The 23,242-nt window shown below is 44.9% G+C and overlaps 1 protein-coding gene across 6 annotated transcripts in view; it reads left to right on the top strand.

The window, feature by feature from the left end:
- bsna (bassoon presynaptic cytomatrix protein a) overlaps positions 1–23,242 on the top strand; it is a 197,031-nt gene that overhangs the window by 7,661 nt on the left and 166,128 nt on the right. For all 6 annotated transcript variants that reach the window (XM_057858314.1, XM_057858307.1, XM_057858297.1 and 3 more), the window contains exon 2: positions 9,049–9,637. In XM_057858314.1, coding sequence (XP_057714297.1) covers positions 9,049–9,637 — 589 coding nt within the window. The remainder of the gene's footprint in view (positions 1–9,048; positions 9,638–23,242) is intronic.

The following is a 23,242-nucleotide window of genomic DNA, read 5'->3' as shown; positions in this document are numbered from 1 at the left end:
CCTGACTCGAGTCGGAAAAAGGCGAAAAAATCGGATTCGTGCATTAAGACCTGTAGTATGAACGTAGCCATATTTACGTTTTTAAACGCATTTAAACAATACATACCGGCGATGCAACCTCAAATTCAAGGCAAAGTGGTCACAGAGACGGCGTGAACTGACAGCGGCCGTCGTCGTGTGATTCTCTACTGAACAACGTCACTTCCGTGTTGCAGTTTCTTTCAAATAAAGTGCGCATGAAATGCAGTAAATTAGAGCGTCCACTAGATGATGCTAATAAAACGTAAAAGCAATAAAACTCAGGTATTCAATCACAAAACCCATCAATCTTTTATGCATAACAGACCACCGACATTTTGATTGGGTGGGCACGAATCACGTCTGGGTGGGCCGTGCCCACCCCAGCCCCCCCATAGATCCGGCCCCGGCGCAGATGACGAGAAATTAGTCTTTTAATCCGTTTAACCCTTGCCTGTCATTATAGCGCTCTAGCGTACCCAGCTGGAGGATGACGTTAGCAGGGTCATGATTTAATCTGATTTAGAATTCAGCCCATTGAGGGGGAATTATTCAGAACGAGAAAAATGCGACGTTGAGAGCATGCAGCAAAATGTCATTGCTTCAATCTCTCGACCCAATATTTTTACAGGATATTCTTTTTATATGACTATTTTTCCCCAATTGCTAAATAAATGGTATGATCATGACAAATAACAGTCTTGTGCTAAATAGAATATGAAATATAAAAAATGCATGTATTTAGTACGACATGGCAAAATTACTCCATAATGGTCAAAACTGTCGACTTCTTGCACCTCCCGACGATATTTTCTACCACCGGAGATAGTCCGGCTTTTGTCATTTCCCTGCCCCGGCTTCGGAGAGCGTAAACAAACCAGGAGACTTGACAGCTAGCCGACATGCTAACCCGAAGGGCGTTTCAAAGTCTTATTCTTGCCTCTCGAAGTGAAAAATCACATAAAACTACCCCGGATTATGTCACACGGTGGCAGAGTTATTGATTGCTTTCGCCGATCAGCAACCCACCCCGGCGGCGAGCAAGTGACAGCTATTCGTTCCCCTGCTGCGGGCAGGAGAGCTCGTTTGCTAGAGAAGCAGCTCCAAATAACATAGTGAGCATACATGTTCAAAACGAATATGGCGTAAATGAAAGCTTAACGACACGGCTAAGACGTAAACAGTGACAGAGCGGCGTGCAGTTGTTGTGTGCAGCTAACGTGGCAGGATGTGTCTGAGGAGAACCTTTCTACATGTCCGTCCATGATCAAACAAGTAAATATTCCTTTATTTAAAGAAAGTTTGTAGTGTTTACTTTTTAATGGCTGTATTCGCGGCCATTTTTAACACAAAGTTGAAATTTCTGATCGGGTAAAATATTTGACAGACATTTATGTAAATATGTTATGTGTAATGTTTGGATATACAGTGGGGCAAATAAGAATTTAGTCAACCACTAATTGTGCAAGTTCTCCCATTTGAAAATATTAGAGAGGCCTGTAATTGTCAACATGGGTAAACCTCAACCATGAGAGACAGAATGTAAAAAAAAACAACAACAGAAAATCACATGGTTTGATTTTTAAAGAATTTATTTGCAAATCATGGTGGAAAATAAGTATTTGGTCGATACCAAAAGTTCATCTCAATACTTTGTTATGTACACTTTGTTGGCAATAACGGAGGCCAAACGTTTTCTGTAACTCTTCACAAGCTTTTCACACACTATTGCTGGTATTTTGGCCCATTCCTCCATGCAGATCTCCTCTAGAGCGGTGATGTTTTGGGGCTGTCATTTGGAAACACAGACTTTCAACTCCCTCCGCAAATTTTCTATGGGGTTGAGACCTGGAGACTGGCTAGGCCACTCCAGGACCTTGAAATGCTTCTTACGAAGCCACTCCTTTGTTGCCCCTGGCTGTATGTTTGGAATCATTGTCATGCTGAAAGACCCAGCCACGTCTCATCTTCAATGCCCTTGCTGATGGAAGGAGATTTTCGCTCAAAATCTCTCGATACATGGCCCAATTCATTCTTTCCTTTACACAGATCAGTCGTCCTGGTCCCTTTGCAGAAACACAGCCCCAAAGCATGATGTTTCCACCCCCACGCTTCACAGTGGGTATGGTGCAATTCAGTATTCTTTTTCCTCCAAACAAGAGAACCTGTGTTTCTAACAAAAAGTTCTATTTTGGTTTCATCTTACCATTACACATTCTCCCAGTTCTCTTCTGGATCATCCAAATGCTCTCTAGCGCAACCACAGACAGGCCTGGACGTGTACTTTCTTCAACAGAGGGACATGTCTAGCAGTGCAGGATTTGAGTCCCTGTCGGCGCATTGTGTTACTGATAGTAGCCTTTGTTACTGTGGTCCAAGCTCTCTGTAGGTCATTCACGAAGTCCCCCCGTGTGGTTCTGGGATTTTTGCTCCCCATTCTTGATATCATTTTGACTCCATGGGGTGAGGAGGGAGTTGAAAGTCTGTGTTGCCCAACGACAGCCCCAAAACATCAGTGCTCTAGAGGAGATCTGCATGGAGGTATGGGCCAAAATACCAGCAACAGTGTGTGAAAAGCTTGTGAAGAGTTACAGAAAATGTTTGGCCTTCGTTATTGCCAACAAAGGGTACATAACAAAGTATTGAGATGAACTTTTGGTATTGACCAAATACTTATTTTCCACCATGATTTGCAAATAAATTCTTTAAAAATCAAATAATGTGATTTTCCCACATTCTGTCTCTCACGGTTGAGGTTTACCCACGTTGACAATTACAGGCCTCTCTAATATTTTCAAGTGGGAGAACTCGCACAATTAGTGGTTGACTAAATACTTATTTGCCCCACTGTATGTAAAACATGGCCTAGAATGGTGTTCACGGGAGGACTCCACAGAAGAAGCCACTGCTGTCTTAAAAAAAAAAACATTGTTGCTCGTTTAATATTTGCAAAAAGGCAGTTGGACACTCCACGGACGTTTTGGCAAAATATTTTGTGGACTGATTAAACCAAAGTTGAATTGTTTGGGAGTAACACACGTCATGTGTGGAAGACAAATGGGTAACACTTTATAATAACTATCCGTTTTACTAGTTAATAGATTATTAGTAAACTGTTGATAAATGATTTATTGTTGATTTGTGAAGTATTTGTTAACAGTTTGTTAAGCATTTGGCAGGGCAGCTTTAAACCACTCATCAGTGATTGGGCACACACCTAACTTAAAATTTTTGGCAAAAATTGGTTTCGATTGCTCTTTAAGTCTCCTTATGCAGAGGATTCACTTACTTATTTTCCCCCCTTCTGTCATTGTTTGCATGCTATCCTCATTAAAATAAGAAAACCTATAAATGCTTGGGTGGTTTTAGTTAAAGCAAACACTTTATTTTCATCTGTGTGATTTTGACAAAGATCAGATCACATTTGATGGTGACTTTATGCAGGAATGTGAGAAATGTAGTTGGTTCTGTCCTTCCAATTTGAACCTGAGCAGAACATTAATGAGTAGGACAGCCCTGTCAAAATTTGACAAAATGAGCAGCAAACGCAAAATGAACAGGAAAGACGGGATAAGACGAGAGTAGCGTTCATGTGTGAAGTTCGCTAGTTAGAGCACTCTCCTGCTGACTTGCCGTTCGACCCTTTCCAACCAGGCATTTGCTCGTGTAAAAATGTCTTCATACACGGAGGCAACTGCTTTTCTACTCTCGGTACAGTCTTGAAACTATAAAATCTTTATGATTCAGGTTCGTGCGTACTTTTTGTACTTCTCAAAGAGCATCTATGAAAAAACCCTACAGTAAATTAACTAACAGAAGGTGGTCGAAAGGCATTACTGTTGATTAGATGTCGAAAATTCTCCAAAGATTGACATATATTCTTGGATTATTTCCACTGTGTCCAACCAGCCAGTTGATGAATCAGCTGATGCAGCAATGAGATGGAAAAGATAAATTCAAGCAGCTGCAGCACCACTAAAGCAGATAAACATCTTTCTCATTTCCTCCCCGATTTTATACGCACAAGCAAAGAGAGCATCGTTTACTCGGCGCACGCTGAATTTCTAGCCGCCTACTCACTAAGAGCGGAACCTTTCCCAGAACAATAACAACAGACGTGTCTTGACTACTCATCTTCAAATATATTTCATGTTTTTAGACACATATAAAAAAATGGCTTCATAGGATCTTGACATGACTGTCCAGCAGTTTTTGAGTGTCGGTTAGAATTACAGAACATTTAAAGCAACCTTTATAAAATAATTTCATAACATTTGTGCTGATATGTTGACTGACAACTGGTTGAATGACGCCTCTTTTATATGTTGAGGTGGTCCCTACTCCCGCAGCGCCAGCAAGGGGGCCACCATCATCCCCCCGGGATCCAGGTTGGTACCCCGGACAATCCACGCTCACATCAACTGACCTACAGGAACGGGATCAGGGGACGCACCACAGGATAGCCCCCCCAACCTACACGGAACATTGCGGCCCCCCCACGGCTCAGGGCAGGACAGGATCCCCACCCGGAGCAGACGATACCCGTCCGAGCCACCGGCACCCAGCCAGCGACCCGCGCCGGAGTGCAGAGAGGATACCCAGGCAGAAAATCCTCCTTGGGCCCCGGCACGGATCGCTGGCTGGATGCCGGCAGGTTGTCGCCCCATCCGGGTGGGGAACCTGTCCTGCCCTGGGCCTAGTGGGCCATGGGGGTCCAGCGGTCTACCACATTGGTTGGGGGGTTGTGGTGGCGGCTGGGGATCCGTGTCGGCGGGCGGCGGTGGTGGCGCGTCCCCTTGTCCGTTCCCCGAGGGCCGGTTTATGGGGGCACGGATGGTCCGGGCATCCGTCCTGGGTCCCGGGGGTGATGCCGGTTGTTGCCCCATCCGGGAGGGGATCCTGTCCTACCCTGGGCTTAGTGGGCCATGGGGGTCCAGCGGTCTGCCACATTGGTTGGGGGGTTGCGGTGGTGGCTGGGGATCCGTGTTGGTGGGCGGTGGTGTTGGCGTGTCCCCTTGTCCGTTCCCCGTGGGCCGGTTTATGGGGGCACGGATGGTCCGAAGGACCGTCCTGGGTCCGGGGGGGGGGGGGGGGGGGGCGTGATGGCGGTTGTTGTCCCATACGGGTGGGGATCCTGTCCTGCCCTGGGCTTAGTGGGCCATGGGGGTCCAGCGGTCTGCCACATTGATTGGGGGGTTGCAGTGGTGGCTGGGGATCTGTGTCGGTGGGTGGTGGTGGTGGTGCGTCCCCTTGTCTGTTCCCCAAGGGCCAGTTTATGGGGGCACGGATGGTCCGGGGGACCGTCCTGGGTCCTGGGGGTGATGGCGGTTGTCGCCCTATCCGGGTGGGGATCCTGTCCTGCCCTGGACCTAGTGGGCCATGGGGGTCCAGCAGTCTGCCACATTGGTTGGGGGTTGCGGCGTTGGCTGGGGATCCGTGTCGGCGGGCGGTGGTGCGTCCCCTTGTCCCTTCCCCGAGGGCCGGTTTATGGGGGCACGGATGGTCCGGGGGGGCGCCCTGGGTCCCATGGATGATGGCGGTGGCCCCTATGCTTGAGCTCTGGGATGAGGTGTGGCCTAATCACCTGCCTAATCAAGTCTCCTTTTGACTCCTCCTCTTTCTCCTCGGTTATCAGGCCCCCCACATGGTGTCAAGGGGTAAACATAATTACCTAATGTTAGCCCCACTCTGTCACTAGGTAGAATTGGAGTTTAACAATGTAGAGGTAGCCCCCGGGTTACGAACGAGTTCCATTCCTACACTGACAATGTAACACGATTTCCACGTAAGTCGGCATTAACCCTTTAAAGAAACAGTAGGTAACTTTTCAATCTTAATAAAAATATTTTAACAACATTTGTGATGATATGTCGACTGACAACTAGTTGAATGACACTTCATTAAATCTTGAGGGGGTCTGTACTGCTTTCACTGGCACAAATTAACTTTGAGGAGGGTGGCAGGAACCTTATCCACAAAAAACTACAAATGTGGTGACTGCTTTACAGCATACGTCACTTTGCCCTTTAATTATAAAGACAGAAGTCGATGCGAACGCTTTCGCGCGAATTCTGCACAGATGGCAGAGCAACAAAAGAGACAAAAACTTTTGTCCGAAGAGGAAAAAAAAGGGAGGCTACCAGGGATAAACGGATACTCAAGACTCAAGAATAAACATTGGCCTAGCTTTCACTGGCTACCGCTTTTGTCCACCGACATCGCTAAAATTGACCAAAACTGAAAAGTTACCTAGTGTACCTAGCTTTAACCCCTTCAGACCCGCATTTTTTCTGCATGGGGAAAAAAAATTTTTTTTTTTTAATCTACTCAAATACCAGAAGAAATTGCAATTGGTCAGGGATATTTCATGTCTTTACTGGTTATTTTTAATGTTAAAGTTATATTTTAATGAGAAATGACCACTTACGTTTGCCTTTTTGAAGTTGCGTTTTGTCTCAGCTATTTTCAAAGAGCCAAAAATAGCATAAAGGGCGTGCTAAACCTCATGATTTGATTTCGATGGGTAAAGTTTCGTCCAATCATCTCCCAGAAGTGGTAATAGCAACTAAATTCAGTGTATTTATTGATTTAAAGACATAAACGCGTCATGTCCTTCAGCAGCATGCTAAGGTCTGAAGGAGTTACTAAGTACTACTAAATACCCCCTAACTCTCAAAATAACTACCGTAATTTTTGGACTATAAGCTGCTACTTTTTTCCTTCATTTTGATGCTTGTGGCTTATAGTCCAGTGCGGCTTATTTGTTGATTTATTTGGGTCATAACTATGACATGACACTATCATGGGCATTACTGAATGCTTACGTCATAATGGCCTTATGCAAGTGTCATTCAGCAAATTATGTCACTAACTCCTTTAATGTCCAGGTTGGATCTTTTACATCCATTCAAAAGTGAGGTAATTTGCCGGATAACACTAAATGACATCTGGTATCAGCATTCATTAATGCTCAGGACAGTGTCATGTCATAATTATGATTGTCCAAAGACAGTCTTATGGCGCCACTGTCAAATAATGTGTTACCAAAAACCATAACTAGCAATTAATGAAACAACTGGAACAGTGTCTGAAGAAATATTTAGCACAGAACATGAGCTTTGATTGTTATTCACATCTGTAGCACTGCAATGTATGCTAGGAGGCATGTTGGACGACAACATTGTTGACAGCAAGTAGCAGCAGAGGTTGACCGTCTCCCCTAAGGGATCACTGATGGCCAAATGAAGCTTCTTGAAGCATTGAGGCTTTGCAGCCAATTGGTTCAAAGCATCATGGTCAAATAAAGTGTTACCGGTTAATATCTTTTAGTGTAAATATCCCATAATGAAGTGAGGACAGCTGCGGCTTATAGTCCAGCGCGGCTTATCTATGAACAAATGCCGTTTTTGTGTCAAATTTGGTGGGTGGCGGCTTATAGTCAGGTGCGCCTTATAGTGCGAAAATTAGGGTATTTAAAAACAAGTACTATACATCATTGCACTGTCCTCTCCGAGACATTGGAGCTAAGTCCTAGCTAGACAGCGAGCTAAGCTATAATCTTTCCACTCTCTCACTTGGCTGCGCGACTTCTTTGTAGTGAGCTCTTCATTGTGTGCGTGCGATTTTCTTAGTGTGCACATTCACTCTTACTCGCGTGTGGAAGTACAAACTGCACTACGCTTCCTGCGCCAAAACAAAAGCATGCATCACAAAACAAAAGTCAAGATTATGATCAAATACACATTCCACCAAAAGGCAAAAAAGTCATATTGATAAAATGAAGGAAAAAATAAGATACCAAGTGGTGAAATAAGGTACTGTTTGCGCTACATAAAAACAAACACTGGAGACAAAATGGCACATGAGACTCGTAATGCGTTGTAAAGTCAAAATCACAGAAGTACGGTATGTCGTAACTCGGGGACTACCGAAGGGAATAGTTACCTATCTCGCACACACCATATAACTGTTTGCATTACTCTCACACACTTAATATAATCAATCAGGGAATAGTATTGTTTCTCATATGTACTGTAGGACTGTTTGTACTACTCTAACACACCTAATATAAAATAAAAAGCACTTACACCTTAGTTTATTGAAAAGAAGCAGAATACACAACGCCATCTTATCACAGAAGCCCAACGTGTGCGTCACGAGCAAGCTTGACGCACCAACTCTTGCAACCAGTTCTCCCGGCCACTCCAGGACAAAAGAGCAGGGCGCTCTGTCCTAAAACAAATAGCATCTTGCCCAGCCAGGATAATAAGTTGATAGCAGGCGCTTGGGACGTCAAGACTGGCGTCGGTCGCTGTGGCAACCACGTCCCAGCCACGAAGGATGACGCACGAACCTAACCGTCCAAAACCGGCCACAGAGGGATGATACCAAGACAACACCCAGCCATACCTTCGGCCCGGCCCACTCCACCGCAGCTTTCAAAAAGACTGGACACTGAGATAAACTGTCGCAGCTCGGGAACATTTCTATGTAGCCGTTGTTTTGACGACCCATGATCCAGAATTGTCCCTCCGTCGTCTGTTATGCCTTGTTTTTTGACCACTGTCAACGAATAATTTGTCAACCTGTTTTCGGTGAGCCTTCTTCGGACTTTTGGAACATAAGAGTCAGTACAAAGAGTTAACACAGGAGGGGAACGCGCGGAATTTTGGATCCTCCCGGTTGACTCACGGAGCGGTCTCAGCCTAGTACCGTTACTGTGTGGCTTGGCAGGGAGGCTGAATTCCTTCACTACCTGTATTTGTTGTTGTTGTTTTTTCTTCTCCTCTTCTGTCCGCTTCCTTCCTTACTGTCCCCCCCATATAACCTTCTTGCTCACTGCTTTTGCCTAATAAGGAAAAAAAAAAGGAAAGGGACGTTCCAGTAGTCTCTCCAGATTTCCCCACAAGTGCTCAATCGGGTTCAGATCTGGAGACATACAGTGATTCATGCTACTTGCAATATACATTTGCACAAAGACAAAGAAAGCCCCAAATTATTTGTATAATTTGTTTTCTTCTTCTCTTCTAGGGGACCAATGGGTCAAAGGGGCAGCCCCACGCCTGGCATGCAACAGGGAGTTCACAGTGGAGGAGGGATGGCAGGAATGGGAGGCATGGGGAGTGGGATGAGTACGGGAACGGGAGGTGGAATAGGAAGAGGAATGGCTACCGGAGGCGGAATTGGCTCTCGAAGTGGCGAGCCCTACCGCCTGGCCACCCACGAGACTCCGACCTCACCCCGTCAAATGCAGTCAGGGCAGGGTCAGGCGGCCAGTCACGGAATGAGTCATAGTCCAGCTGCCGGCGGCATGGGAGTCCACGCAGGACAGAGTCCCGGCCAGCACGCCTCCCGTCGAAACCTCCAAGTCGACTTTAACAGTTCGGGCAGCTCCAGGACGGGTCGATCTCCTTCGGTGTCGCCGGACCGCGGCATGACACCCACCTCGCCCTACTCGGTGCCACAGATTGCTCCCATGCCAAAGAGCAAACTTTGTCCGGTGTGCACCACTACGGAGCTCTCCAACCCTCCAGCTGTGCCCAACTACAACACTTGCACGCAGTGTAAGTCCACTGTGTGCAATCAGTGTGGATTCAACCCCAACCCGCACCTCACTGAGGTAAGTTACACTTGTTTGTGCTTAGTCATGGTGAGAAGAATGTTTTGGAGTCGGAAGTAATAACTAGAAAATTAAGCCTGTAATGATACAGTATCAAAACTAGCTAAACCAGACCAAAATTACACCCAAATAGAAAAAATGAACTTGAAAATGCCATTTCTGGAGAAATTGCGATGCTAGCTTTGCTGTGATGGTTGGTATATCGGATCACTTCCTCTTGATATTGAGGCATCTCGGACTTCCTGTTCATATCGGGTCACTTCCTGTTGATCTGGGGGGATTTCGGGTTCGCGTCCTGTTGATTTGTAGGCATCTCGTAGGCAAGTTCAAATTTTTTTCCTCTCCCTGGAGGAAGGAGAAACTGGGTTGGATAAATGTGAAGAACCTATTGTTGCGACTTCTCATTGATGAAATTGGTAGAGCTAAAAAAAATAAATCCTTTTTAATATGCAGTGTTGGGAACAACGCCGTTACATAACGGCGTTTTTTTTTTTTTCAGTAACGGGGTAATCTAACTAATTATTTTTTCCGCCGTTACAACGCCGTTACTGTTACTGACATTCAAAAGCGGTGTGTTACTTACTAGCGAGTCTACTCTGCTCTGTTTATTTGTCATCCAAGACTTTGGGTGCGTTCAGGTTCGAGAATAGCGCACGTGTTTTGTTTTGTGCTTTTTATGTATAGCAAAGATACTGTATACCCCCCAGGACATGCTGGCACTCTGTTTCTTTAATAGCACATATAACTTCAACATTAAAGTGCATGTGACACGAAAAAGCATGTTTATTTCATAATACATGTGGTATTTTACGCTCCTGAATGATATGGACCGCTTGGATGTGTGTGGAAGCGATCGCTATATTTATTTATGTTTTTTGAATCCCGCGCCATGAAAATGAGTGACTTCCATCTTCGGTCTTGCATTGAGGAGGAGGGCGCTGTGATGTGTACGGGTAAAGGCGTCCTCTTCACTAAACAGCCGTACTGTTGCGTATGAGGACTAAGGATTCAGCTGATTTTGCAGATTAATACGTTTATTTTTCGCATCATGCCAGTCAAACGGCTGCAGAAAAATCTTGCTTTATGAGGGAGAGGCGTGTGCGCCTTTTTGGAGTTTCAAAAGGTCCCCATTCACCGTGGATATTGGCCAAAACAAGCCCTACTACTGTGGGACCATTGGACTCACGAGGAAGTGAGTAAACATCTTGTTTTGTATGATGTCAAATACGAATACAGCGATTACAAAGTAAACACTACAAACTTTCTTTAAATAAAGGACTACTTACGTTTGATCATTGATAGGCATATATAAAAGCGGGGAACGAACTGTAAATTGCTCTCCGCCAGGCGGTTTGCCGATCCGCAAAGACAATCGACAACCCAGTCGTCATGTCAAATAATCCGGGCTAGTTATGTGTGATTTTCCGCTTCGAAGACTTTGAAACATCACTCGGTTCGGGTTAGCATGTCGGCTAGCTGTCACGCCTCTTGGTTTGTTTACATTCTCCAAAGCCGGGGAAGGGAAATGACATACTGTATGTCCGATTTAGGCGTTATAAAATATCGTGCGGGAGGTGCGACAGTGAAGGTGAAGTTGACAGTTTTGACCATTATGGAGTAATTTTGCCATGTCCTGAATAAGTGCATTTTTATTATTTCATATTCCATTTAGCAAAAGACTGTTATTTGTCATGACCATGCCATTTCTTTGGCAATTGGGGAAAATACTTGGATAAAAAGAATATCCTGTAAAAATATTGAAGAGCCAGAAACAATGACATTTTGCAGCTCTCTTTGTCGCGTTTTCCTCGTTGTGAATAGTTCCCCCTCGACGGGCTGACTGGTCCTTCTCAAGCCATTCATTTAGCTATTGGGGAAAATACTTGGATAAAAAGAATATCCTGTAAAAATATTGGAGTAGAGAGAGGGAAACAATGACATTTTGCGGCTCTCTTCGTCGCGTTTTCCTCGTTCTGAATAATCCCCCCTCAATGGGCTGAATAGTAAAACCGATGAGCCCAGTCACCTGCTGACATCATCCACCTGTTCGGGACGCTAGAGCCCCCGAATGGTAGGCGTGGCTAACCGGCAGATTAAAAGACTAATTTCTCGTCATCTGCGCTTTGCTAAGTTGTTGTATATAGTCGAATCGTCTCAAAATATGATTCTAATTCACATAATATTGCTATTTAAGACTTTTTTTTCTCCTGTCGTATGCTCTTTAACACAAACGTACGGCTCTCGGCAGGCTGTGTCTCTAACTCATTCCTGCATCATGTGAGCAAAACAATATTGCCGCCGTGTGCACTTTAGGGCGCCTCGGATAATTCTGTATCAGAATATTACAGCACGTACTTCTTACGACTCCAGGCTGTTTGTCCCTGCTTATTCAATTAGACAATGCTTTCCAAAGCTTGCTAACGTTTCTGTTTTTGCTACACCTGAATGTTAGCCTCGTTCCCATCCCCCACTGTCAGCCAGCAAGAATGCTGCTTCCATCTTGAGGACGGCAGACGCTTTGAGGGTGGCGGGAGGTGTAGGGGGACGAGGCTACCTGAATGCACCACCTGGATAGGTGCGATGGAAGTGATTGTGATTGGCTGAGGTTTAGAGCCATGTGTCATGGTAAGCCAATCAGAGCCGGTGTTTTCACGCACAAATCGGAGCAGCGCGTGCGGCAAACACACACACGCAAAACAGATGCAGAGGGATATGATGGCAGAGCATTCGGAGGAAAATTTGTCCTTTACGAGGTGGAGATATAAACACTATTTCAAGTCAAAATACTTGAAGTACAGTAGGCTATGTCTACTTGACCAGTTGTCTCAGGTTGTGAGAGTTAGATTTAATTGATTAAACTCACTTTATATTGTTTACTGCTGATTGTTATTTTATTATTGGGGCCCGAGCACCAACAGGTGCGAAGGCCCTATTGTTCTGCAAAGGATTATTATGATTCTTTTTTCATGGCAAATGAAAATGGCCCATTTGGAGGTCTTAACATGCTCAAAAACTCACCAACATTTGCACAAACATGCGGATTTGCGAAATTTTCGATAATTTGGCAACGTTGTGAAAAAATGTCAAAAAATGGCTCAGTGGCGCCCCCTGGAATTTAAAATAAAAGGCCTCTCCATTTAGGTTTTTTCAACGTAGAGCGATGAAATTTGGAGAGTCGATACCTTGTGCAAAAATGCTTCAAAAAGTCTCTTGCACCCATATTCCAAGCCCAACAGGAAATCGGGTATTTTGGATTGAATATTAAAAAACATGCCATTTTTGTTGAAAACCAGGGTGCACGTTTGAGACCATTGCGCCGAGGCAGTTTGTTGGATCCTCCTCAAAATTGGTGAGACTCTTCATGAGACATATGAGATGTTAAGTTATCAAAATGGTGAGTTTTCATTCACGGGCCTGACCTGGGTGGAGTACCAAAGTCGGGCTTATTTGGGGATTAGGGTTAGAGTTTAGGGTTAGTGCTTCTTCAGGGCAAATGAAAATGGCCAATTTGAAGTTCTGAACATGCTCGAAAACTCAGCAAAATTTGCACATATCAAAATGGTGAGTTTTCATTCACGGGCCTGGCCTGCGCGGGGCGTTTTTTTTTTTTTTGTGTTAGGATTAAGGCTTAGGGTTCACACTCTGCTACTTTTTCTGTGGGAGAAAAAAATACTATGTACTTTTCAATGAAATATATTAGGGATAAATTGGTTCATCTGATGACAGCAGTGAAGAACTGCTTTGACTCATTAAGGCTGTTGCTTCAAACTCTGCTACTTCATCTGTAGGAGAAAAAAAAGATACGATGTATTTTTCATCGTGCCAAAGTCGGACATTTTTATGACAAAACACCAAATTCAGAAAATGTCTAATAACTCCCCCATATAACGTTCAATCTTTTTCATATTTAGCATGTATGTGATGTATCCCAGCCTGAACTCGACTTCATTGAAATATCACACATTAGGCCTGGCGCCCCCTGCTGGGAACAGGAAATTGCCTTTTTTACGAGACCGACTCCCCTGGAAGGGAAAAAAACCTAATGACCCCCAGAAAAAAATCACCCAAAAGAAATTGTAGAAATAGACACAGGACTCCCGAGGGCCCGTTGAGTCCTACTTGCAGGGCTTGTATTGTTTACTGTTTATTTTTGTTGCACTTCAAGTGTAGGATAAATCTGTTGCTGGTGAATTGCGATTAACTACCTGTCTGTTCTTTTCTATTCAACTGACTCGAATACTGCTCAGAAAATTTCAAATTCTTTGACATACAACAACTTCATTTTAAGGTAACGGAAGTAATTACTTTCCCTGGTAACTAGTTACTTTTACTAATAGAGTAACTCAGTTACTAACTCAGTTACTTTTTGGAAGAAGTAGTGAGTAACTATAACTAATTACTTTTTTAAAGATATTGCCCAACACTGCTAATATGTAAAGAAAAATGTAACAACTCTTGTGTAGCGTTTTTCGCAAATCTACTCAAGTAAAAGTATAAAGTATGGCTTAGTAAACCAACTCTTAGAAGTATATTTTTCTCAATTTGCTCAAGTAAATGTAATGGAGTACATGTAACGCGTTACTACCCACCTCTGGTGACTACCCACCTCTGGCTGTCCCTCCGCCGTCAACCGAACGCAGACGCATAAATCAGTCCTTAGTCATTACATTTACACTTATTGGACAATCCACTCAAGTATAAGAGTGCTCTCATGGCTCCTTATCATTACCGTCTCACTCCTTTCCCTTCCACTTAACTTCACACCTTTGCTTCTTTTTTTCAAACGGTCCTGTGCGCCAGGGAAAGCTAAGGAAGATTTATCTTTCCTTCTGGATGGAGAGGATCAGGTCTATTCTGGGAAAGTAGAAAGAAACCAAAGGTGAAGAGAGAGGAGGAGAGTCGTGAAGATAGGGAGAAGGTGAAGGTTCTCACATGAATTAACTGCACCAAGTGCTTTCATTCACGCAGGACGCAACCTGAATGCGAAAAAACAAAAAAACAAGACGACACATACGCGCATTGATTAATTTCATCCAAGTGGATGCAGCTGTAGGCCCAACAGTTCAAGCGCGGGAATTCCTAATGAGGCATATTAAATGATGAATGCACTCTGCTGGCTGGCACTCACACGGCCGCATATGCGATGGGGGCTGGGCGCTGGAGACTGGCTACAGCTACACCATGTCAAAAATACTGAATACAGCGGTGCCTCTGTGACACTCGGAGTGGGGGATGCGAAGGGTTTTTTGATATCGACCTGGTTCCAACACCAGAAAAGGGACTCCAAACTGTTGACTTGAAAAGCACTTATTTATTTTAAAGACTCTAAAAACCATTTAAGAACAATAACATTTTAAGTCATAATGGACACCATCGGTAAGAGATGCAGTCAAGCTGAAGAAGGAGGCCTACCGGGTCTTTTTGGACCGTAGGACTCTGGAGAGCGCCCCCTCTGGGCACTCCCTCGTTCTCCTGGGGGACTTCAATGCTCACGTGGGCAATGACAGTGAGACCTGGAGGGGCGTGATTGGGAGGAACGGCCCCCTTCGATCAGAACCCGAGTAGTGTTCTGTTATCGGATTTCTATTCTCGTCATGGTTTGTCCATAACGAACACTATTTTCAGACATGGGGTGTCCATATGTGCACTTGGCACCAGGACACCTTAGGCCGCAGTTTGATGATCGACTTTCGGGTGAAGAGAGGGGCGGAGCTGTCAACTGATCACTACCTGGTGGTGTGTTGGCTCCGATCTGGCAGGCCTGCATTGTGAGGGTCTGCTGGGAACGTCTGGCAGAATCCCCCGTCAGAAAGAGCTTCAACACCCACCTCCGGCAGAACTTCTCCCTTGTCCCGGGGGAGGTAAGGGACATTGAGTCAGAGTGGGCAATGTTCCGCACCTCCATTGTTGAGGCGGCAGATTGGCGCTGTGGTCGTAAGGTGGTTGATGCCTGTTGTGGCAGCAATCCCCGAACCCGCTGGTGGTAAGGGATGCCGTCAAGCTTAAGAACGAGGCATACCGGGCCTTTTTGGCCTGTGGGACTCCGGAGGCAGCTGGCAGGTAGCGGCTGGCCAAGCGGACTGCAGCTTCGGCGGTCACCGAGGCAAAACTCCTAAGCCATGGAAAATGACTTCCGGACGGCTTTGAGGAAATTCTGGTCCACCATCTGGTGTCTGAGGAGAGGAAAGCAGTGCACCATTAACACTGTGTATAGTGGAGATGGGGTACTGGTGACCTCGACTTGAGACGTTGTGAATCGGTGGGGAGAATACTTCGAAAACCTCAATTCCACCGACACGCCTTCCTTTAAGGAAGCAGAGTCTGGGGACTCCGAGCTGGGCTCTCCTATCTCTGGAGTCGAAGTCACTGAGGTGGTTGGAAAGTCCTCAGTGGCATTGCCCCGGGGGTTGATGACATCCGCCCGGAGTTCCTAAAGGCTCTGGATTTTGTGGGGCTCTCGTGGCTGACACACCTCTACAACATCGCGTGGGCATCGGAGACAGCGCCTCTGGATTGGCAGACTGGTGTGGTGGTCCCCCTCTTTAAGAAGGGACGCCGGAGGGTGTGTTCCAATTACAGAGGGATCACACTCCTCAGCCTCCCCTGCAAAGTCTATTAAGGGGTGCTGGAGAGGAGGGTCTGTCAGGAAATCGAATCTCGGATTCAGGAGGAGCAGTGTGGTTTAAGTCCCGGCCGTGGAACAGTAGACCAGCTCTACACCCTCAGCAGGCTCCTCGAGGGTTCATGGGCTTTTGCTCAACAACCAGTCTACATGTGGTTTGTGGATTTGGAGAAGGCGTTCGACCGTGTGTCTCAGGGAGTCCTGTGGGGGGTGCTCTAGGAGTACATGGCACTGAGCCACTTGGAAAGGGCTGTTCGGTCCCTGTACGACCGGTGTCACAGTTTGGTCCCCATTGCCGGCAGTAAGTCAAATTAGTTCCCAGTAAGGGTTGGACTCCGCCAAGGCTGCCCTTTGTCACCAATTCTGTTCATAATTTTTTTGGACAGAATTTGTAGGTGCAGCCGAAACATTGAGGTTTTCCGGTTTGGTGGCCTCAGCATTGCATCTCTGCTTTTTGTTAGATGATATGGTGCTGTTGGCTTGATCAAGCCGTAACCTACAACTCTCACGGGAGTGGTTCGTATCCGAGTGCGAAGCAGTAGGGATGAAGATCAGCTCCTCCAAATCCGAGACCATGGTCCTCAGCCAGAAAAAGGTGGAGGAGTTCAAGTATCTTAGAGTCTTGTACAGGAGCGAGGGTAGAAGGTAGCGGGAGATCGACACGCGGATCGGTGGTGAATAAGGAGCTTCGCCTTTCGGCTCAGCTCTCGATTTACGGTTTTACCCTCACCTATGGTCACGAGCTGTGGGTCATGACCAAAAGAACAAGATCTCAGATACCAAGGTGCCAAAATGCGTTTCCTCCGCATGGTGTCCAGGCTCTCCCTTAGAGATCGGCTGAGAAGCTTGGTCAACTGGGAGGGACTCTGTGTCGAGCCGGTAGTCCTCGCATTGAGAGGACTTAGTTGAGGTGGCTCAGGCATCTGGTTCAGATGTCTCCTGGACGCCTCCCTGGAGAGGTGTTCCAGGCATGTCCACCGGCGGGAGGCCCCGGGGACGACCCAGGATACGCTGCAGAGACCATGTGTCTCAGTTGGCCTGGGAACGCCTTGGGATCCCACCGGAGGAGCTGGTTGAAGTGGCTGGGAGAAGGAAATCTGGGCTTCCCTGCTAAAACTGCTGCTCCCGCGACCCGACCCTGGATTAAGCGGCAGATGATGGATGGATGGATGGATGGATGGATGGATGGATGTTAGAATCAGTTCACGCTCTCGGTCTGGAGACACACTTGTCCGCGTGCGTCCGGGCTTGGTGGCGTCCGTGGCGGCTCCCTCCGGGCCGTTCTTCCCTGTCCGGGGCGGCTTCCTCCGGGCCGCTCGTCCCTGTCCACGGCGGCGTCCTCCGGGCAACTGACGTACTTTTCATCTTCTACAAATTAGTATTATATTGTAGCGTCTACAAGGACAACGCCAACTTGGTGATGATAATTTACACTAAGCAGGAAAATAGGACATTATTTTCCACTGATTGTACCCACCTGCACACCATGAACTCTATGTAAAAATTAGGATTGTTCCGATCATATTTTTTTGCTCCCGATCGCATCCCGATCGTTTTAGTTTTAGTATCTGCCGATCCCGATATTTCCCGATCCGATTGCTTTTTTTTTTGCTCCCGATTCAATTCCAATCAATCCCGATAATTTTTCCCGATCATATACATTTTGGCAATGCATTAAGATAAAAATGAATAAAACTCGGACAAATATATACATTCAACATACAATACATAAGAACTGTATTTGTTTATTATGACAATAAATCCTCAAGATGGCATTTACATTATTAACATTTTTTCTGTGAGAGGGATCCATGGATAGAAAGACTTTTGACTTTGTATATTGTGACTAAATATTGCCATCTCGTGTATTTGTTGAGCTTTCGGTAAATGATACTGTAGCCATGCCCAAATGCATGATGGGAAGTGGAACCATGACTGTGCGTAGTGCTACCAATTGATATATCTTCTCTGCATTGGGAAATAATATAAGGTGTTAAGAAAAAGATCAATTGCTACCTTGCTTCCTCACATTGCTTCCCATGATATTTCTAATTGTAGGGAGAGGGATTGTAAGTCGTTAGCCAATTAAAAAAAGGCTCCAAAGGCTGCCAAAATTCACTCTACTCATTTTACGCTGCCTTTTATCTCTCTATATAGGTAAAACGGCGCCATTACAGATTGAGCGCGACAATGGGTGAGTGGGTCGTGCAACGCATGCATTAATTGCGTTAAATATTTTAACGTGATACATTTTTAAAAAAATTAATCACTGCCATTATCGGGATAAGTTTGATAACCCTACCTTTAGCCTAAACTAAAGACTCTGGGTGAGTGTAACATATTATGTCTGTAAGGTTAAATACAATTAGAAAACGATTGAATTCAAAAATATATATATATATTAAAAAAAGGCATGGCCGATATTTTTTTTTGCCGATTCCGATACTTTGAAAATGACGTGATCAGACCCGATCGATCGGGACATCTCTTGTAAAAATAGTTGCCCGAGAGTTTAATGTGACACTCTCCACGCTAAATGCTAATACAAACGGGAACATGAATGCTATGCTAGCGCTCCGAGCCACTTCGCCAATCATCGTCGCGTTTGCAACGACGTCACCACCCTCTTCCCTCCTCCCGCTCGGCTCTCTCCCAGGAAACCGTGACAAAATTAGACAACTTTAATTTCATTCAAACAAATTGTAGTAACGCGGGCTTTCACATCCTCGGTAACTGTAAAGGCTGGAATACACCACACGACCGTTAATGTCAATCGGTGAGTGCACACCAGTTGCAGAGCGGCTGCGTTTCAGACAATGCGTTCATAACCTGGGGACTTCCTGTATACAAATTCTAAAGGCTGAGTATTTTTAGAGTGCTCTGAACTCCAGTACCTCATATGTACTGTCATTGTAGCTTCTGCTGCTTTGCTACGGTGGCGGATGGAGCACACAGCTGGAGAGTGCAGCACCTGCAAGGCGCCAATTATGCCTCATTGATCGCACTTTGCTTTGCTATTATTTCCGCGGCGATGTATGTGCGCGCGTCATTGTGTGGAAGCCGGTGAAGTTACTTGTCTGAATGGCACGCAGGATATTTCTGCGCAATTCCATAATTAGCTAGAGAATCTTTGTGCTTCGTAATGGAAAAGTTCCCGGAAATGAGCAACCGGCGTGTAGATTATTGATCAATACATTAGTCTGAGGCCAGAAAGACAAACTGTTCTCTGACTGCAGTCATTCTGCGTAAAAGCTTCCACTCATTGACTTTTAGTGTACTGGGAACCTCCCCTGCAGATATAGTGCTTATAGAGTATAGTGGGTACCTAGAGGTTGACCGATATGGCATTTTTAATTACTGATTTTTAGAAAATTCAGCCGATTGCTGATGTCTAAAGCCGATTATGTAAGCTGATGTTTGAGGCCAATATGCTTTTTTTAAAGGTTGATTATGAAAGGTAATTGAAACACCCATTATAAAAACGTCTAATTTTTCTTCTGCTACTACCTTATGTAACACTGGCCATTAGGTGGTGCAAAATCACAAAGATCATCACCCAAACAGTGAACATACAGTGGGGGAAATAAAGTATTTAGTCAACCACTAGTTGTGCAAGTTCTCCCACTTGAAAATATTAGACTGACCTGTAATTGTCAACATGGGTAAACCTCAACCATGAGAGACAGAATGTGGAAAAACACCCAGAAAATCACATTGTTTGATTTTATTTGCAAATCATGGTGGAAAATAAGTATTTGGTCTATACCAAAAGTTCATCTCAATACTTTGTTATGTACCCTTTGTTGGCAATAACGGAGGCCAAACGTTTTCTGTAACTCTTCACAAGGTTTTCACACACTGTTGCTGGTATTTTGGCCCATTCCTCCATGCAGATCTCCTCTAGAGCAGTGATGTTTTGGGGCTGTCGTTGGGCAACACGGACTTTCAACTCCCTCCACAGATTTTCTATGGGGTTGAGATCTGGAGACTGGCTAGGCCACTCCAGGACCTTGAAATGCTTCTTACAAAGCCACTCCTTTGTTGCTGTGTGTTTGGGATCATTGTCATGCTGAAAGACCAAGCCACGTCTCATCTTCAATGCCCTTGCTGATGGAAGGAGATTTTCACTCAAAATCTCTTGATACGTGGCCCCATTCATTCTTTCCTTTACACCAGGGGTCCCCAACCTTTTTTGCACCACGGACCGATGTTATTTGGGTCTTTTTTTTCACGGACCGGTGTTCTGACAAATTTTGCAACCCATCAAAAATTGCAACGATGCGGTTCTGCGCATGCGCATAACGTTAAACATAGCCGCAAAATGCGCAAATGCAGCGATTCCAAAGTAAACACTACAAACTTTCTTGAAAGAAAGGAATATTAACTTACGTTTGATCATGGAAGGACTTGTAGAAAAGTTCTCCTCAGATTCATCCTGCCATGTAAGCTGCACACCGCGCTCACCATTAACGACTTCGCCGTGTCGTTAAACAATTAATTAAGAAGCCCGCTTCACAAAGATACGAAGTTGGAAATTGTAGCAAGGTTTTCAATGCTCTTGTCGCGATGTCAGGATATTCCAGAATGACTTTAATCCAGAACCTCGGTAGAGTTGTTGTCTCAAATGTACGTTTAATAAGGTCGCCGTCATTTGCGATCTCTCTGTTTATTCACAAACGGGTCACGAATCCACTCCTTGGCAGTTCGTGGGTCTTCGAAGTAGTAGGCTCGTCAGGTGCCCTTTTCGCCGTAAAAATATCTCCAAAGACGTCTGTTTTCCAGTTATCGTCGCTCGTGTGGGGGCTAATTATTTCCGGGAACAAATGTGCTGCGCCCGCGGCCTAGTAATACGTTCTTATCGAGGACAAGCGCACATAGATATATTATATAGACAAACAAGATGTACTGCTAGCAGTCCAATCAATAGACTTCTATGACAACATTGTAATCTATCCCGTAGTATTAGAGTAGACAGAGATATTGGTGTATTAAGCAGGGGCACAGGGTTAATGCGGCCAGAATGCGGTCGTTATTAAATTATTATTTCTGTGCGGCCCGTTAGCAAATGCGCCACGGACTGGTACCGGTCCACGGCCCGGCAGATGGGGACCCCTGCTTTACACAGATCAGTCGTCCTGGTCCCTTTGTAGAAAAACAGGCCCAAAGCATGACGTTTCCACCCCCATGCTTCACAGTGGATATGGTGTTCTTCGGATGCAATTCAGTATTCTTTCTCCTCCAAACTCGAGAACCTGTGTTTCTACCAAAAAGTTCTATTTTGGTTTCACCTGACCATAACACATTCTCCCAGTCCTCTTCTGGACCATCCAAATGCTCTCTAGCGAACGGCAGACGGGCCTGGACGTGTACTTTCTTCAGCAGGGAGAAACGTCTGGCAGTGCAGGATTTGAGTCCCTGGCGGCGCATTGTGTTACTGATAGTAGCCTTTGTTACTGTGGTCCCAGCTCTCTGTAGGTCATTCACTAGGTGTGAACCGTGTGGTTCTGGGATTTTTGCTCACCGTTCTTGTTATCATTTTGACGCCACGGGGTGAGATCTTGCATGGAGCCCCAGATCGAGGGAGATTATCAGTGGTCCTGTATGTCTTCCATTTTCTAATAATTGCTCCCACAGTTGATTTCTTTACAGCAAGCGTTTTACCTATTGCAGATTTAGTCTTCCCAACCTGGTGCAGGTCTACAGTTTTGTCTCTGTTGTCCTTTGACAGCTTTTTGGTCTTGGCCATAGTGGAGTTTGGAGTGTGACTGACTGAGGTTGTGGACAGGTGTCTTTTATACCGATAATGAGTTAAAACAGGTGCCATTAGTACAGGTAACGAGTGGACCTCGTTAGACCTCGTTAAAAGAAGTTAGACCTCTTTGACAGCCAGAAATCTTGCTTGTTTGTAGGTGACCAAATACTTATTTTCCACTCTAATTTGGAAATGGATTCTTTAAAAATCAAAGAATGTGATTTTCTCTTTTTTTTCCACATTCTGTCTCTCATGGTTGAGGTTTACCCATGTTGACAATTACAGGCCTCTCTAATCTTTTCAAGTCGGAGAACTTTTTCAACAACAACAATTGGTGGTTGACTAAATACTTATTTGCCCCACTGTATTTCCCTCCCTTCTGTCAGTGTCTGCATGCTATCCTCATTAAAATATGAAAACCTATAAATGCTTGGGTGGTTTTAGTTAAAGCCGCCACTGTTTTTTCATCTGTGTGATTTTGACAAAGATCAGATCACATTTGATGGTGATTTTATGCAGAAATTTGAGAAATTCCCAAAAGGTTCAGATACTTTTTCGTACCTCTGTAAACAGGGCCGGCCCAGGCCATTTGCGGGCCCTAAGGCAAAATAATGCAAAGGGGCCCATACTTTTGGCCCCCCATTTTGTGAAACCCACACATGCAATCCAACCCATACGTCCATATTTTGTATATTAATCAGATTTTGTTGCACTGCATACTTCAAACTTCTCACCCCAAATGATTGTCAGTACTTACAGTAGATAGCGCCAAACCTTTTTCTAAAAGAAAAAAAAAAAGTTAAGGAAGAACTTTTATTTTTTTACGCTTGTAATCAAGTACCAAAACTCACAAAAGTCAAATAAAGCAAAGTGTAGTAAACAAAATAGAATATAAATTAAACAATTGCCAGATTGGGGGCCCCCTAGTGATCAGGGGCCCTAAGCAGCTGCATATTCTGCGTATAGGCTGGGCCGGCCCTGACTGTAACTATTAATAGAAACACTTTGCTTTTCAATGAAGTAACTGTCACGGTAACTGTAACTATATGTTTTGTCTTATACTGGGGGAGATTCAGTGCACCTTAGCATGTGTTGCACATAAAATGTTGACAGGATAATTATTGTATAGATTAAATGAGAGCCTTATTTCCATTTAGAGTGCTAATATCATTAAATTCACAAGTCAAGACTTGCTTAAATGAATGAGGGGAAAAACTGCAGGATGGTTTTT

The sequence above is a fragment of the Corythoichthys intestinalis genome, chromosome 2 (assembly GCF_030265065.1).
Source record: "Corythoichthys intestinalis isolate RoL2023-P3 chromosome 2, ASM3026506v1, whole genome shotgun sequence".
Classification (NCBI taxonomy): domain Eukaryota; kingdom Metazoa; phylum Chordata; class Actinopteri; order Syngnathiformes; family Syngnathidae; genus Corythoichthys; species Corythoichthys intestinalis.
This window is presented reverse-complemented; position numbering and strand designations above follow the sequence as displayed.